The sequence below is a fragment of the Ambystoma mexicanum genome, chromosome 3q (genome assembly GCF_040938575.1).
Source record: "Ambystoma mexicanum isolate Mex_15411 chromosome 3q, UKY_AmexF1_1, whole genome shotgun sequence".
NCBI lineage: Eukaryota > Metazoa > Chordata > Amphibia > Caudata > Ambystomatidae > Ambystoma > Ambystoma mexicanum.
Window position 1 is genome coordinate 1,087,818,341 of NC_090926.1, and position 13,460 is coordinate 1,087,831,800.

The 13,460-nt window shown below is 49.0% G+C and overlaps 1 protein-coding gene across 1 annotated transcript in view; it reads right to left on the reverse strand.

Annotated features, from left to right (window-relative positions):
- Positions 1 to 13,460, reverse strand: part of LOC138447628 (uncharacterized) — a 1,020,308-nt gene that overhangs the window by 178,772 nt on the left and 828,076 nt on the right. Inside the window, exon 15 of the mRNA XM_069603826.1 lies at positions 9,607 to 9,743. Within this exon, the coding sequence (XP_069459927.1) occupies positions 9,607 to 9,743 (137 nt within the window). The remainder of the gene's footprint in view (positions 1 to 9,606; positions 9,744 to 13,460) is intronic.

Sequence of the window (13,460 nt, forward strand, 5' to 3'; positions counted from 1 at the left end):
AACGATCAACCGGACCACGGACATACTTTACAATATGACCTTAGAGCAAAAGGCGATAAGATTGGTAGCACTTCAAAATCGAATGGCATTAGATGTCATTTTAGCCGAACGAGGTGGAGTATGTAAATTAGTGGGGTCCGCTTGTTGTGTTTTCGTGCCAGATTCTTCGCCAACAATTTTTAAAGCAATTCAGAATTTACACACTCTCAGTTCTGAAGTCCATATCCCTGTAGGAGAATGGAACATTAGTACTTGGTTTTGGGATTCTTTACGATCTTGGGGGTGGAAGGTGCTTTCTGTCATTTTAGGTATTTTAGGGATTCTGTTAGTTCTTTGCTGTTGTTTTCAATGCCTCCCGAGTATATGTGGAATGATGGGGCGATGTTGTGCTCAGGTAATGAGCGCAATAGGGCATAAGATATACACCCCGAAGACAGCATCTAAAGAGTTCATGTTGCAAGAAGTTCTTATGAACAACTTTATGGCTATTGACATTTCGGACAATGATGCGGAACCTATGGATGATAATGCCATCAGTTATTTTCGAAAGTATTAGGAAATGATGTATTAGCACTTGGCATAGGCCAAAAGGAGGGTCTGTGGAAATCGATATAATATTGTGACCCCAATCGCATTGTTTAAATGTATGTTGGCCTACGCCAAGCTGTCTAAAGAATACCATGTACATAGGTTCCGCGGCAAGGTCTTGACCTTAATGTATTCTGTAAGCCGCCATCTTGGATCTAGCCGCCATTTTAGGTACTCTTGCAGTGTGGAAGTCACCCTGAATCACAAAATGGAGGCCGAACGACATTTTGTGTAAGACTCCGGCCATGGTGACCTCCGCACACGTGAATAAGTAATATGTCCGCAGGCCACTTGTTAGGGTCACGAACTAAGACCTTGTCCTCTCTTTAACCTGTGTGTAAATATGTAACTGTATCAGCGGAACTGATCAAATTATGTAAATTGTGTGTTCGACCAGGCTACGAACCCTAGCCACGGTTCCAAGAATGGTTAACTTACGAGAGGGCTGGCCAATGCAGGACAAAACGTATAAAAACCCAAGCATCCCGATGATCGGTCTCTCCCACTTTCAGTGCGAACCTTACGTTGAAGGTTCGCGTGTTAGTCAGAGGGCCGAATAGCTATCCGTATGTCAATTGACCTTGGTAACTTTGTAACTTTGAAATAAAGCGCTTTGTATGTCCTTTGTAACCTGTGTTGGTGTGTTTCCTTCTGGGCTTCCCAGCCTCATATCAATTTCTCTGTTTCCACAATCCGTGTGGGCACTGGTCCAAAGTCAGCAGCGCACTCCCATGCCTATGTGACACGTGTGTGCCGCCAGCATCAGGGCTGTAGCGGGTTGATCCCAGGAGGCTCCAGTTCGGAGTCACCATGTCCAGCCGTGCCCACTCTAAGGGCCACTTCCGCAGGCGACAGCACGGTCAAGGCGGCCATGACTCAGCCGCACAGACCATTTGTTGCGACACCTGGGCTTGCTGAGCCGGAGCACCAACACTCTTCTCTGATCCCAGCTGCCAATTATGGCCTCCCCCATGGCTGTGTGCCAGTGGGGTCCCAGGGGAGTGGTTACCACTGGCCAACACTGGCAGCTCACCCTCGCGCTCGGGGTCAGTGGTCTGCTCTGAGCCACCATAGGCTGGTGAGCCCCTCAGAGACAGATGTCTTCAGAACCCCCGCCATCTGTCTCACACCAGTACTGCCATTTTCTGCCCAGGTAGGCTGTCGCTATCGTGCTGTTTTCCGGGTGTGATGCACGCTACCAGCCGAACCCCAGACCGTCTCTTCTTATTACCTGGATCTCTGGCAATTTACTGTGTAACGTATGACCCTTAACTGTTTGGGCAGAAGGATAGACTAAAAGGATGTTTTGTTTCCGTTCTGGGAGCACTTTCAAGGTGCGGCTATCTTGCTGTGCGTCCAACAGCTGCCTCCCAAACCCCCCCGACTGGATGAACTTAATGTCTATATGGGGACTGTTCAAGTATAATGACATTTAAAAGGAGATATTCCAGGGAATAGGGACTTGGAGGTGGGGAAACTCAGTTTATGCTTTTTCTTCTCTATTGCTTTATCTGAGAAATGCTAGAAATTTATTATCATACCATCCCTGGTAGATGATCATATGATATGATATGATATGATATGATATGATATGGCATTTGTAACGCGTCTATACACAAGTGTTTCAAGGCGCGACGAGGCAGGGAGGGGGGAACAAGGGGAGACAGACAACGATCCTACTCGGATCCTACTAGGCCAGGTGTCATTCAGATCGCGCAAGTGCATAGGTAGGGGCGACGGGAAAAGTGCAAGGGGGAAAGGGAGAGGGGAGAGTGCAGTACAGGGTTAGTAATGAACAAGATAAATAATAAGGGCCAGCTGGTGGCAAGTGCAAGATAAGTGCAGACAAGTGCTGGGAAGGGGGGCTGTAGGGATACAGAGACAGTCCTGCAGTGCAGGGGTTGCCAGGAAGGCAGTGCAGGGGAGAGTGGCTGGGCCAAGGACCGAGATTGGTGAGTGTCCCAGTTGCTAATTCAGTACAGTTTCAGTGATTTAGCAGGGGAGAGGGAGAGAGAAAGCAGAAGCAAAGAGGAAGGTTTTGAGGTGCTTCCGGAACCGGAGATGGTTCTCCTCAAGTTTCAGGGAGGCAGGAAGGCTGTTCCAGAGGGAGGCACCTGCTGCGGAGATAGCATATTGCTCTAACCGTTTAATGTAAGAGTATAGGACGGCAGAATCCTCGTTCAATTGCACCTACTGATTTAGTGGTCAACCGCACATGGAATAGGGTATTTTGGACATTTTCTTTGGCCAAAGAGGGTAATAGAAAAATAGGAAATCTACATGATGATGCCTAAATTGATTGACCACAAATGACTCATCGCCATTGGATTTTTCAAATATGCTAAAGATTACATTTTTTTATCCAAATTCTAGCTCAAAGAGAGGGAGCGCAGGACCTGGAGGCACCAACAAACTCATTTTATATAGATATTCGGAGGCAGAAAAATGCCCCAATGAGTGCTTTGCGTAGATGAATGAAGTCACTAAGGTTTGTACACGGCTCAGAACTAAAAAGGCTAAAACAGAGGTATACAAACTGGGTTAAAACCCATTAATCTTTGGTTTGGCAAATTGGGTTAAAACCCATTAATCTCTGGTTTGGCAAAATGTAAGTGAGGTGAGGTTTTCTATTATAATAAAACATCAGTCCCAATGTTTTGGCATACAATAAGCAAGGACAATTCCTTACAACCTTACCTTCAGACAAATCCTATTGCTGAATCAGTTTGGAAATATTCCTATGTTGTGTCTATGCAAACAAATTGATTGTGGACATCCTGGAATTGAGTTCAAACTTGGAAATATGTTCTTGGTCTCTAAATTTCGTGGAAGATGATATGTTCTCTATAATTAAGAATTTAAAAAACTTCTGTGCTGTAGGGCCTGATGTCCTGTCTTATCTGATCTTAAAGATAGACCATGAATTGTGGTCTAGTGTTCTGCTGTATCTTTTTTCTAGACTTTTAATATTAAAGCAATTGCCACCCTCATGGAAAACTGCCTTCATAGGCCTCATCTTTAAAAACAACAATAGTTTTTCACCATGCAACTATCGCCCTATAGCTTTACTGGATGTTATTAGTAAAATGTTCTCCTCTCTGCTTTCAAAGCAATTGCCTTACTGGGAGGTTCATTTACTCGTCTCAATCTGGGTTCAGGAAGAGTCTGGGAATTGGACAAAATGGGTTAATGCTATATCTATTAATTTTCATGCTTGGAGAAAGAGGAGTATGCTATACATGGCCTATGTTGACTTAAGCATGGCCTTTGCTAGTGTTTGTAGAGATCGATTATGGTTTAAGCCTCTTAAGTGTGGTTTCCCAACCTCTCTTGTTGATATAATAAAATCCCTAAATAAATCAGTTTGGGTAAGGCAGGATGATGCTTGTTGTATGTCCGACCCAATTAAGACATTTGAACGGTTATGCCAGGGATGTGTCCTGGCACCAGCATTATTCATCCAATTTAAAGGATTGTCACTTGAAAGTTAATGCTTTTACAACAAAATTGGGTTCTGTTGCGTTTCTTTGGCTAGTATGTGCTGATGATTTCATAATATTCAATCAGACTCTAATTGGCCTCCATAGTTCTCTTGAAGCCTTGAATGAACAGTTGGCCATAAATGGACTTGAAATGAACACCCAAAAAACAGAGCTCATGGCCATCTACTCAAAAAAGAAGAGCCAATCCAGTACATGAAATTTAAATCCTTTTAAATTAGAAATAGTAGACCATTTGGATACATTGGCTATGACATCTTAAATAAATGTAATTATGTGAGATGTTCACAAATATTTCGATTAAAGTCATCAGAATTTGCGGCCCAGATGAAACGAATAAACTTGTCTCCATTCTGGTAAGGTATTTATTTATTGGGCATTTGTAAGGCTCTAATACATCAAGTAAAGTTTCAATGCGACCACAGGGCAACAGGGAGTGACAAAGATAACAATTAAAGATAGAGGCGGACCTACAAGGCCTTGTGAGCATTCAGAACGTGCAAGTGCAGAGAGAGAAGGTATGAGAGAGTGGAGGTGGGTAAGTGCTAGGTGTATCAAGAGGGAAGTGCTATGGAGTCAGCAGCTGTAAGTGCCTTGGTGGAGTGGTCAGCTGCCAATAAATAAGCGCAGGACTGTGGTGGCACAGGCCAGTGGGTGCCAAGGCAAGTGCTGGGAGTGGTCAGAGGCTGTAGGCGATTGGGTGTGGGAGGCCAGGACCCAGGAGGACACATAAGGGCATTGGTCACCAATCTCAGCAACTGTGGGGTTTAGCAGAGGAGGGAGGAAGGGAAGGAGGAGGTGAAAATGAAAGTCTTGAGGAGCTTCTGGAATTTGAGGAGATCCGGCTCAAGACGAAGGGGAAGGGGGAGGATGTTCCATAGGAAGGAGCCTGCTGAGGAAAGAGATCGGCCACCACCATGCTGTTTAGTGAAGCGATTGATGTGAAGTTGGTGCTGGTGGAACTTAAAGATCTGGAGGGAGAGTATTTAGTGAGAGCAAATTGTAGAATATGTGGACCCCGGACCCAGACAGCCTTGTGGATGATGCAGAGGGATTTGAATGTGATCCTTGCGGCAACCAGGAGTTAGTGGAGAGTATCTAGGGCTGGAGAGATGTGATCCCTGGGCTTGAAGCCAAGGATACGTCTTGCGGTCCTATTCTGGATTAGCTGGAGGGGTCATAGAGAAGAAGAGGGTAGATTAAGGAAAATGCTATTGCAGTAGTGTAGCCTAGAGAGAACCAGGGCTCTAGAGACATTGAGTTTCTGGGGGAAATTGAGGAAAGGAAGAATTCCATTAAGGAGGTGGGGTTGAAAGTGGGACTTCTTGACAAGGTCCTGAATGTGAGGGAGGAAGAAAAGAGAGGAGTTGAAGATGACTCCAAGGTTTCAGGCTTCAGCTGATGGAGAAGGGGAAGAGCCCATAGAAGATGGCCAGAGTGAGGGGAAGAAAGAGGGAGCAGGAGTCCCAATAGGAAGGATATCAGTCTTGCTGGCAGTGAGGCAGAGTTCATTGAAGGTACATCAGGAACAGATGGCAGATAGGCAGTCAGGAAGTAAGAGAGGGTCAGAGGGAAGTTTGAAGAAGAGTTGTGTGTCATCGGCGTAACACTGGAAGTTAGGGAAGAAGGCGGAAATGTGGTGTGCAAGTGGAGCAAGATAGGTGTTAAAGATCCAGGGAGAAAGGTTGGAGCCCTGGGGGACACCGCAGGTGGGGATAGAGGTGGGGGAGGAGAAAGAGCCCAGAATAGCTTGGGATGGGTGGTCATTGAGGAAGGAGGTCAGCCAGTCCAGTGCCCGCTCTGAGTGTACCTAGGGTATTGTGGAGCCGTTTTATGAGGATGGAGTGGTTGACCGTATCTAATGCAGAGGAGAGATCAAGTAGAATGCGAACAGCTGTAGAGTTGGAATCAAGAGATGAAAGAAACCAACCAGTTCAGTGTGCTGGGTCAGTTGGGGAAAGACCAGCTTCTCCACGAGTTTCCCAAGGAAGGGGGTGATAGATATGGGGCAGTAGTTGGCTGGACAGAAGGGACTGCTTGAGGGAGGAGGGGAAAGATCCAGTAGCAAAAGAGATTTTTCAGAAATCAGCAAGTGCAGGGAAAAGAGAGCCAATATTGTCCTTAATGGTTCTGGAGGAGCAGGGAGGAGACCTTCACAGAGCAGACAACTCTGGTGACCTTATCAGGCGGGATCTGAGTGATTTATCCACAGCAAAATTTACCACGACAGAAATGACCGCATTTAAAAGGTCAATTTCTTTTCTTTTTTTTGGGTCAGCAGGTTTACAGTATAGTGAGTGGGGGTTTATGGGGGACAACCCCGCAACCCCCGCAGCCTTTTTTTTTTTTTTACCAACCCAACCAAAACATACATACCACTAAAGGTTTAAACTTTTAGAAGTTATAACTTTTGGTGGTATGCTTTTTAGGGCTTGTCTTTTGGTAGGGTCAGTAATTATAACTCAGTAATTTTGTCCTATACCATCAGGTGTGATAGAAGAGCAGGAGGAGAGAAAGGCAGAGGGAGGATGGGAGGCCATAGGAGGCAGGGGGTGGGACAAGGGGTGGGAGAGAGGGAACAAAGGGTGCTCAGGATGTCCTGAGTTTCTGCAGTGAAGTGAGTGGCCAGTGCATTGCAGAGGGGCTGGGTGGGCTGAGGTGAGGAGGAGACTGCGAAAGGGTTGGCTAGTTCCCTGCAGATTTTAAAGAGTTCAGCTATGTTGTTAGATGCACCACAGATGCAGGCCTGGATGTGGGCCCTTTCCTTGGCATGAATGGATAGTCTGTATTTCCTTTGGAGAAGGCGACAGGCCAGTTTGTCAGAGCGTGAGCCTGAGGTCTGCCACTTCCGTTCCACAGCTCTGCACTTGCGTTTCAGAGCTGAAAGTTCAGAGTTGTACCAGGTGTTACACTTGGAGGCATGTTTCAGGCAGACCCTCATGACTGGGGCAAGAATGTCAAGGGTAGTAGTAATGGCAAGACGGAGGTTGCTGAGAGCAGAGTCAGGATTACAGTCTGTAGTGGGGACAGAGGGGGGATGAAGGTAGATGCGAAGGCAGCATCTGACACTCGTTTCATTGGACGGATGTTCATGAACGAGGTTGGCTGGGCTGGGGGAGGTGTGGTCAGAGGGCCGAGAGGACCCAGGTGAGAGGAGAGAGTGGTACGACCAGGAGAGTGGGATGATCAGTGGGGGGCAGAGTGAAAGGTCAGTGTGGATGAAGGCATCAAGAGTGTGCCCAGCCAAGTGGGTAGGACCAGAAGGGAGAATGGAGAGGGAGAGCGAGGTGCAGAGGTCACGGAAGAGAGCAGATGCTGTGATTGAGGAGTCAAGCTGGTCTGTTATAAGAAAATGACATAAAATCAGTAATTACTCTTCAGTTGCGATGTAAAAATGCCTGCGGCTTCAGCCTGCACAGAGCAGAACTCCAGCTATCACTGCAGCAATGCACAAACAGACAACTGGGCTCTCACCCCAGGGCCAAACCCACCCCTGGGATGAGAGTCCAGTTGTCTGTTTGTGGCGGGAACAGGCAGAGGGAGTATTGTAGTCTTGGTGAAGGGTTTTCGAGAATGTAGGATATTTTGGTTTGTTGTCTTGATGGTGCGGAACTTGCTGTGGAAATGTCGGTCTGTGGGTGCTGTGTCATGTGTAGGTGTGGTTTGGCAAAGGAGGGAGGTGTGTTGTGTAGTGCCTGTATGTGATGTGCTCAGTGTAAGTGTGGTTGGGTAAAGGAGGTAGGTTTGTTATGTAGTGTCTGTCTGGTATGATGAAGCTAGTGATGTCATCTTTTCATTGGCGACAAGGAGGTCTTTTGAAGTTGGACCTACGTGCATCACACTGGAAAGGAAGGCTAAGGAGCCTGCTGCGGGGGGTGCAGAAGGCACAGGGACAGCCTGCAGGTGAAGGACAACACCGCCCCCAAAAGACAGTAAGTCCCATCACCCAGGGCGCAGGGGAAGTACAAGAAAAAGGCCCCTTTAGGATAGGGCAGCTCAAAAGTAAGAGGCAGAGCTCAGCCCTGGGGGCTGGAGATGGTGCTGGACCAGCAGGTGAAAAGAAATACTGGAAAGCAAACGCTATACCCAGGTCCTTCGTGAGCTGTAGTGAAGAGCTAGCACACTGGGAGGAATCTGATGCTGCTCTACGTTTTTTTTTTTAAAGTTAGAATGGCAATGCGAGAAAAGAGACGCTGCTCTAAGTTTGGAAAATTGATGTGCTTTTGACGTGTAGAATGAGGTCTGTTTGCCTGACTACATGTCAGTCCCATGTTATGTGCACTCATAGCAATGGGGAGCAGTTGTTTTAGACGGTGTACTTCTCACGAGAAAATTGCAGGCTTTGAAGTTATGGGACCTTAGCAGCACGGTACAGTGCTTATTGTGCACATCATGTTTTTGGCTGTTTGAAACTCTGGTTATTTATGAGTCCTTCGTGGCGTGGTCTCCTGGGACGTGAATGGCCGTTGGCCGATGGAGCTAAGCATTGCCCCGCTGAGCAGCCGTGACTGATGATGTCACACATGCAGCAGGGTGAGATGGTGAAGCGTAGACTGCACGTTGGAACGTGTTATTGTTAGAGCCTCATATCACTAAGTGCTGTTCACCTCAGGTTGTAAAAAGGAAAGTACTCTTCGGAATCTGACATTTCGCAAGCCATGCATCAGGATGAGGAAGCAATATGTGTGAGCAGCTATGTTAAGGCGTGCCGTCAATTACGAATAAAGGACATTCGTATTGCACTTGATCAGGAAGTCCTGAGCAGCCAATCCCAGGGCCGGAAAAGCTTGCAGTAAGGAGGGATTTCGTGGCAGTGGCTATTTATGTCAAGTCTTCTTGGAATTGTTATTGGCGTGGTGAGGAGGAATGAAGACAACACCGGCTCCCATCACCCAGGCAGGCCTGCTGTAACTGCCGTAACTCAGAACATTCCATCATTCACTTGTCAACATTCCACATGACATCACTAGCTTCATCATACCAGACAGACACTACACAACACACAACCCTCCTTTACCCAACCACACTTACACTGAGCACATCACATACAGGCACTACACAACACTACTCAGTGACTGTTACCTGCAGATTCTGCTTGTAGTGAGGTGCCAACGAATGAGGCATGCATGGTGGCCCTTACCATATTCAATGAGCATGTCCATTCAGAGCAGTTACAAACCGTCCCCGCAAGGCAGGGTGGTCCCTAGACAATAAATATTTAAAATAGGAGGCGATAGAGTAAAACAAAAGAAGAAATGTAGAACCCTATGAAGAATAGAATCGGTAGGACATTACCAGGGGGATGAGACAAGGGCAACGGATTTGAGAGAAAGATGGTAAAATGAGAAGAAGGAAGTTGGACAATGGCACCCAGGGGCTAATGCGAGATATATAATGGGTGAATACAGTAAAGAGAAAGAGTAAAGGAAGGAATTTATCAACATTAACATGCATCATGAGAGAATATGTTTGCCTCATCGGGTATCATTGGCCATTCAGGTTCTTGGTGGTGACTCACCTTGACGATTTGTTCATTTATTACAGTTGTATAGAAGTTATTCTTGACGTCTATGTACTCCTGTGAGTTTGGGTTCAGGGGCACCTGCTTCAGCAGTTTTCCATCCATTGGCTCCCACTCTGGGGGGAGGTCCATTCCTAGAGGAAAAAAGCATAGCTGTAGTTATTTTTATTAAGGCATAATTGATGTTAGATTTATGAAAAGAGAATACATCTTGGCTACTTTGAGCCAATGACTAGGATGTACAGGAAGACACTGTGATATTTACTGGGCCCAGCTTCCACGTTATGGCACCAGCAGACAATGATCATTCACCTCTTCTTTACAGAACGATGTTTTTCAGTTTCAATGAATGGCCTTTCAGTCACTGTGGGTCCTTTGTACATTTTCAAATGTCCAATTAATGCATATTACACCCCATGGAATGGACATTAATCAGCGTGCAGTGTACCCACAGCTAAATCCCAGCGGCTGACCGGACATATTGTTGAACTCTAACCAGGCCCATGCATACATATATGCGGCTAATTCACCACGATTTTCCAGGCAGATTTAAATGTTATGAGCAGGCCCCTGCTTACTGATGAAGGGTGACCAGATTTTCACAATTAAAAACTGGGCTGCCTGCACAAAAGGGTTGTGGATTACAGACATTTCTTATATGCAGACTGCAGATTTGGCCATAATTCTCAGCATATTAAACACAGAGGTGCTTTTAACCTGAATGCTATTCCAGGCCTTGGAACGAACAGTTCCCCAAGCAGTCAGTGTAGCACAATATGGCAATACATGTGGCTCCCAACTGGAGGTTTGCAGGCCGATTCATGTATTTCCTCCCAAAAGTGTTGCACGCGGCTGGCGCACAGCGTGCCCGTGCGAATGTCTGCGCCAGCCGCGTGCGATAAAATCAATTTCCGCGCACAGCGTATTCATGGATTCTCACCTCCAAAAGCAGACGTGGCACAGAGTGGCGCAGCGACCCTGCAGCAGCGCCAGTTACGCCCCCAAGAAAGCCCTCGCGCAAGGAAAAGCCATCAAGATCGCAAAACCATCGCAAAGGGCTGCGCCAACCCTGCACCAGTTAACCGGACTGGCAAACAGCAAACGCAAGGCGGGGAACGCGTATTACGGGTGTCGGGAACAGGGGACACGCGTGCGCGAGAAGTTCCACACGCGATCTGGCCTGGGGGAGCGTGTGCGTGTATTTCAGGGGTGCGCGAGAAGTTCCGCACGCGATCGGGCTGGGTGCGTGTATTTCAGGGGTGCGCGAGAAGTTCCACACGCGATTGGCCTGGGCGCGTGTAGCACAGAGGTGCGTGAGAAGTTCCACACGCGATCGGGCCTGGGGGAGCGTGTGGGTGTATTTCAGGGGTGCGCGAGAAGTTCCACACGCGATTGGCCTGGGTGTGTGTATTTCAGAGGTGCGTGAGAAGTTCCACACGCGATAGGTCCTGGGGGAGCAGGGTACGTATATTACAGGGGCTCGCGGGTGGTTTTACACGCGATCGGGCCTGGGGGAGCGGGGTACGTGTATTCCAGGGGTGCGCGAGAAGTTCCACACGCAATCGGCCTGGACGCGTGTATTCCAGAGGTGCGTGGGAAGTTCCACACGCGATTGGGCCTGGGGGAGCGTGTGCGTGTATTTCAGGGGTGCGCGAGAAGTTCCACACACGATTGGCCTGAGCGCGTGTATTTCAGGGGTGCGCGAGAAGTTCCACACGCGATCGGGCCTGGGGGAGCGTGTGCGTGTATTTCAGGGGTGCGCGAGAAGTTCCACACGCGATTGGCCTGGGCGTGTGTATTTCAGGGGTGCGCGAGAAGTTCCACACGCGATCGGGCCTGGGGGAGCGTGTGCGTGTATTTCAGGGGTGCGTGAGAAGTCTCACACGCGATTGGCCTGGGTGCGTGTATTTCAGGGGCTCGCGGGTGTTTTCACACGCGATTGTCCTGTGCGCGTTTATTTCAGGGGTGCGCGAGAAGTTCCACATGCGATCGGGCCTGGGGGAGCGTGTGCGTGTATTTCAGGGGTGCGCGAGAAGTTCCACACGTGATTGTCCTGTGCGCATGTATTTCAGGGTTGCGCGAGAAGTTCCACACGCGATCGGGCCTGGGGGAGTGTGTGCGTGTATTTCAGGGGTGCGCGAGAAGTCTCACACGCGATTGGCCTGGGTGCGTGTATTTCAGGGGCTCGCAGGTGTTTTCACACGCGATTGTCCTGGGCGCGTGTATTTCAGGGGTGCGCGAGAAGTTCCACACGTGATCGGGCCTGGGGGAGCGTGTGCGTGTATTTCAGGGGTGCGCGAGAAGTTTCACACGCGATTGGCCTGGGTGCGTGTATTTCAGGGGCTTGCGGGTGTTTTCTCACGCGATTGTCCTGTGTGCGTGTATTTCAGGGGTGCACGAGAAGTTCCACATGCGATCGGGCCTGGGGGAGCGTGTGCGTGTATTTCAGGGGTGCGCGAGAAGTCTCACACGCGATTGGCCTGGGTGTGTGTATTTCAGGGGCTCGCGGGTGTTTTCACACGCAATTGTCCTGTGCGCGTGTATTTCAGGGGTGCGCGAGAAGTTTCACACGCGATTGGCCTGGGTGCGTGTATTTCAGGGGCTTGCGGGTGTTTTCTCACGCGATTGTCCTGTGCGCGTGTATTTCAGGGGTGCGCGAGAAGTTCCACATGCGATCGGGCCTGGGGGAGCGTGTGCGTGTATTTCAGGGGTGCGCGAGAAGTCTCACACGCGATTGGCCTGGGTGCGTGTATTTCAGGGGCTCGCGGGTGTTTTCACACGCGATTGTCCTGGGTGCGTGTATTTCAGGGGTGCACGAGAAGTTCCACACGCGATCAGGCCTGGGGGAGCGTGTGCGTGTATTTCAGGGGTGCGCAAGAAGTTTCACACGCGATTGGCCTGGGTGCGTGTATTTCAGGGGTGCGCGAGAAGTTTCACACGCGATTGGCCTGGGCGCGTGTATTCCAGGGGTGCGCGAGAAGTTCCACATGCGATTGGCCTGTGTACGCGATTCCATTGGACCAAAGGCCCTGACAGCGCAGGCGCATCTGTGACGTGACACGCGCGGGCGTGTCCCTGTACCCGGGGGAATGTTACAAGACCAAAAACTGCACGTCCGAGTGTCAGCCAGCGTAATTGGAGGATAGTGCCTCAGTGCGTATACGCGGAAGTGACGTTGGACGTGTGGTGCGGTTTAAAAGGTGCGTGTAGTACATCATTTCCTTGTACGTGCTTCCCGTGGAGAGCGAGTGGGTGAAATCTGTACTTCTTGTCGGTTCACACGCGATTTACTCCACAGCGTTTCTAGTTCGTACTCCATGTTACCTCTGTCAGTATTTTTCTGATTTTCTCTTCGACCTGTTTCCTCAAACAGCGTTGACTTCTCCTTTTGTCCTGTCTCCTCAGACAGTGTACAATTCTTCTTTTGGCGGGGGTGTTGCCAACGTGCACACGCGCGTATTTTTCACGCTCTTTTCCCAGGCAGACGGTGAGTCGCGCACGTATTTACCAACTGTGCTAGCCCCGTGTGTAGCGTACCCCTTCAGAGGTCATTGTAGGCTGCATGTGACACGCATACGTTCATTTTTGTGTTTCTGGGTGCCACAGCGTAGTGCAGGTTCCTTTTCCCACGCACGTGGTCTACGAGGGGTCGCGTGCACGTCATTTTCTGTTTTAGGGGTGCCTGTGCGTTGCGTGACCCGTCATCTTTCCCCAGGGGTTACATACAGCCTTGCAGGAGCACTTGGGTACGAAATCCATCTAGTACCCTACCCCTTTGACCAATTGTCCACTGCAACTCCCATACGCACAACTCCATCAGTGCCATGGCTGGGAGGCGAGCAAGTGGTAAG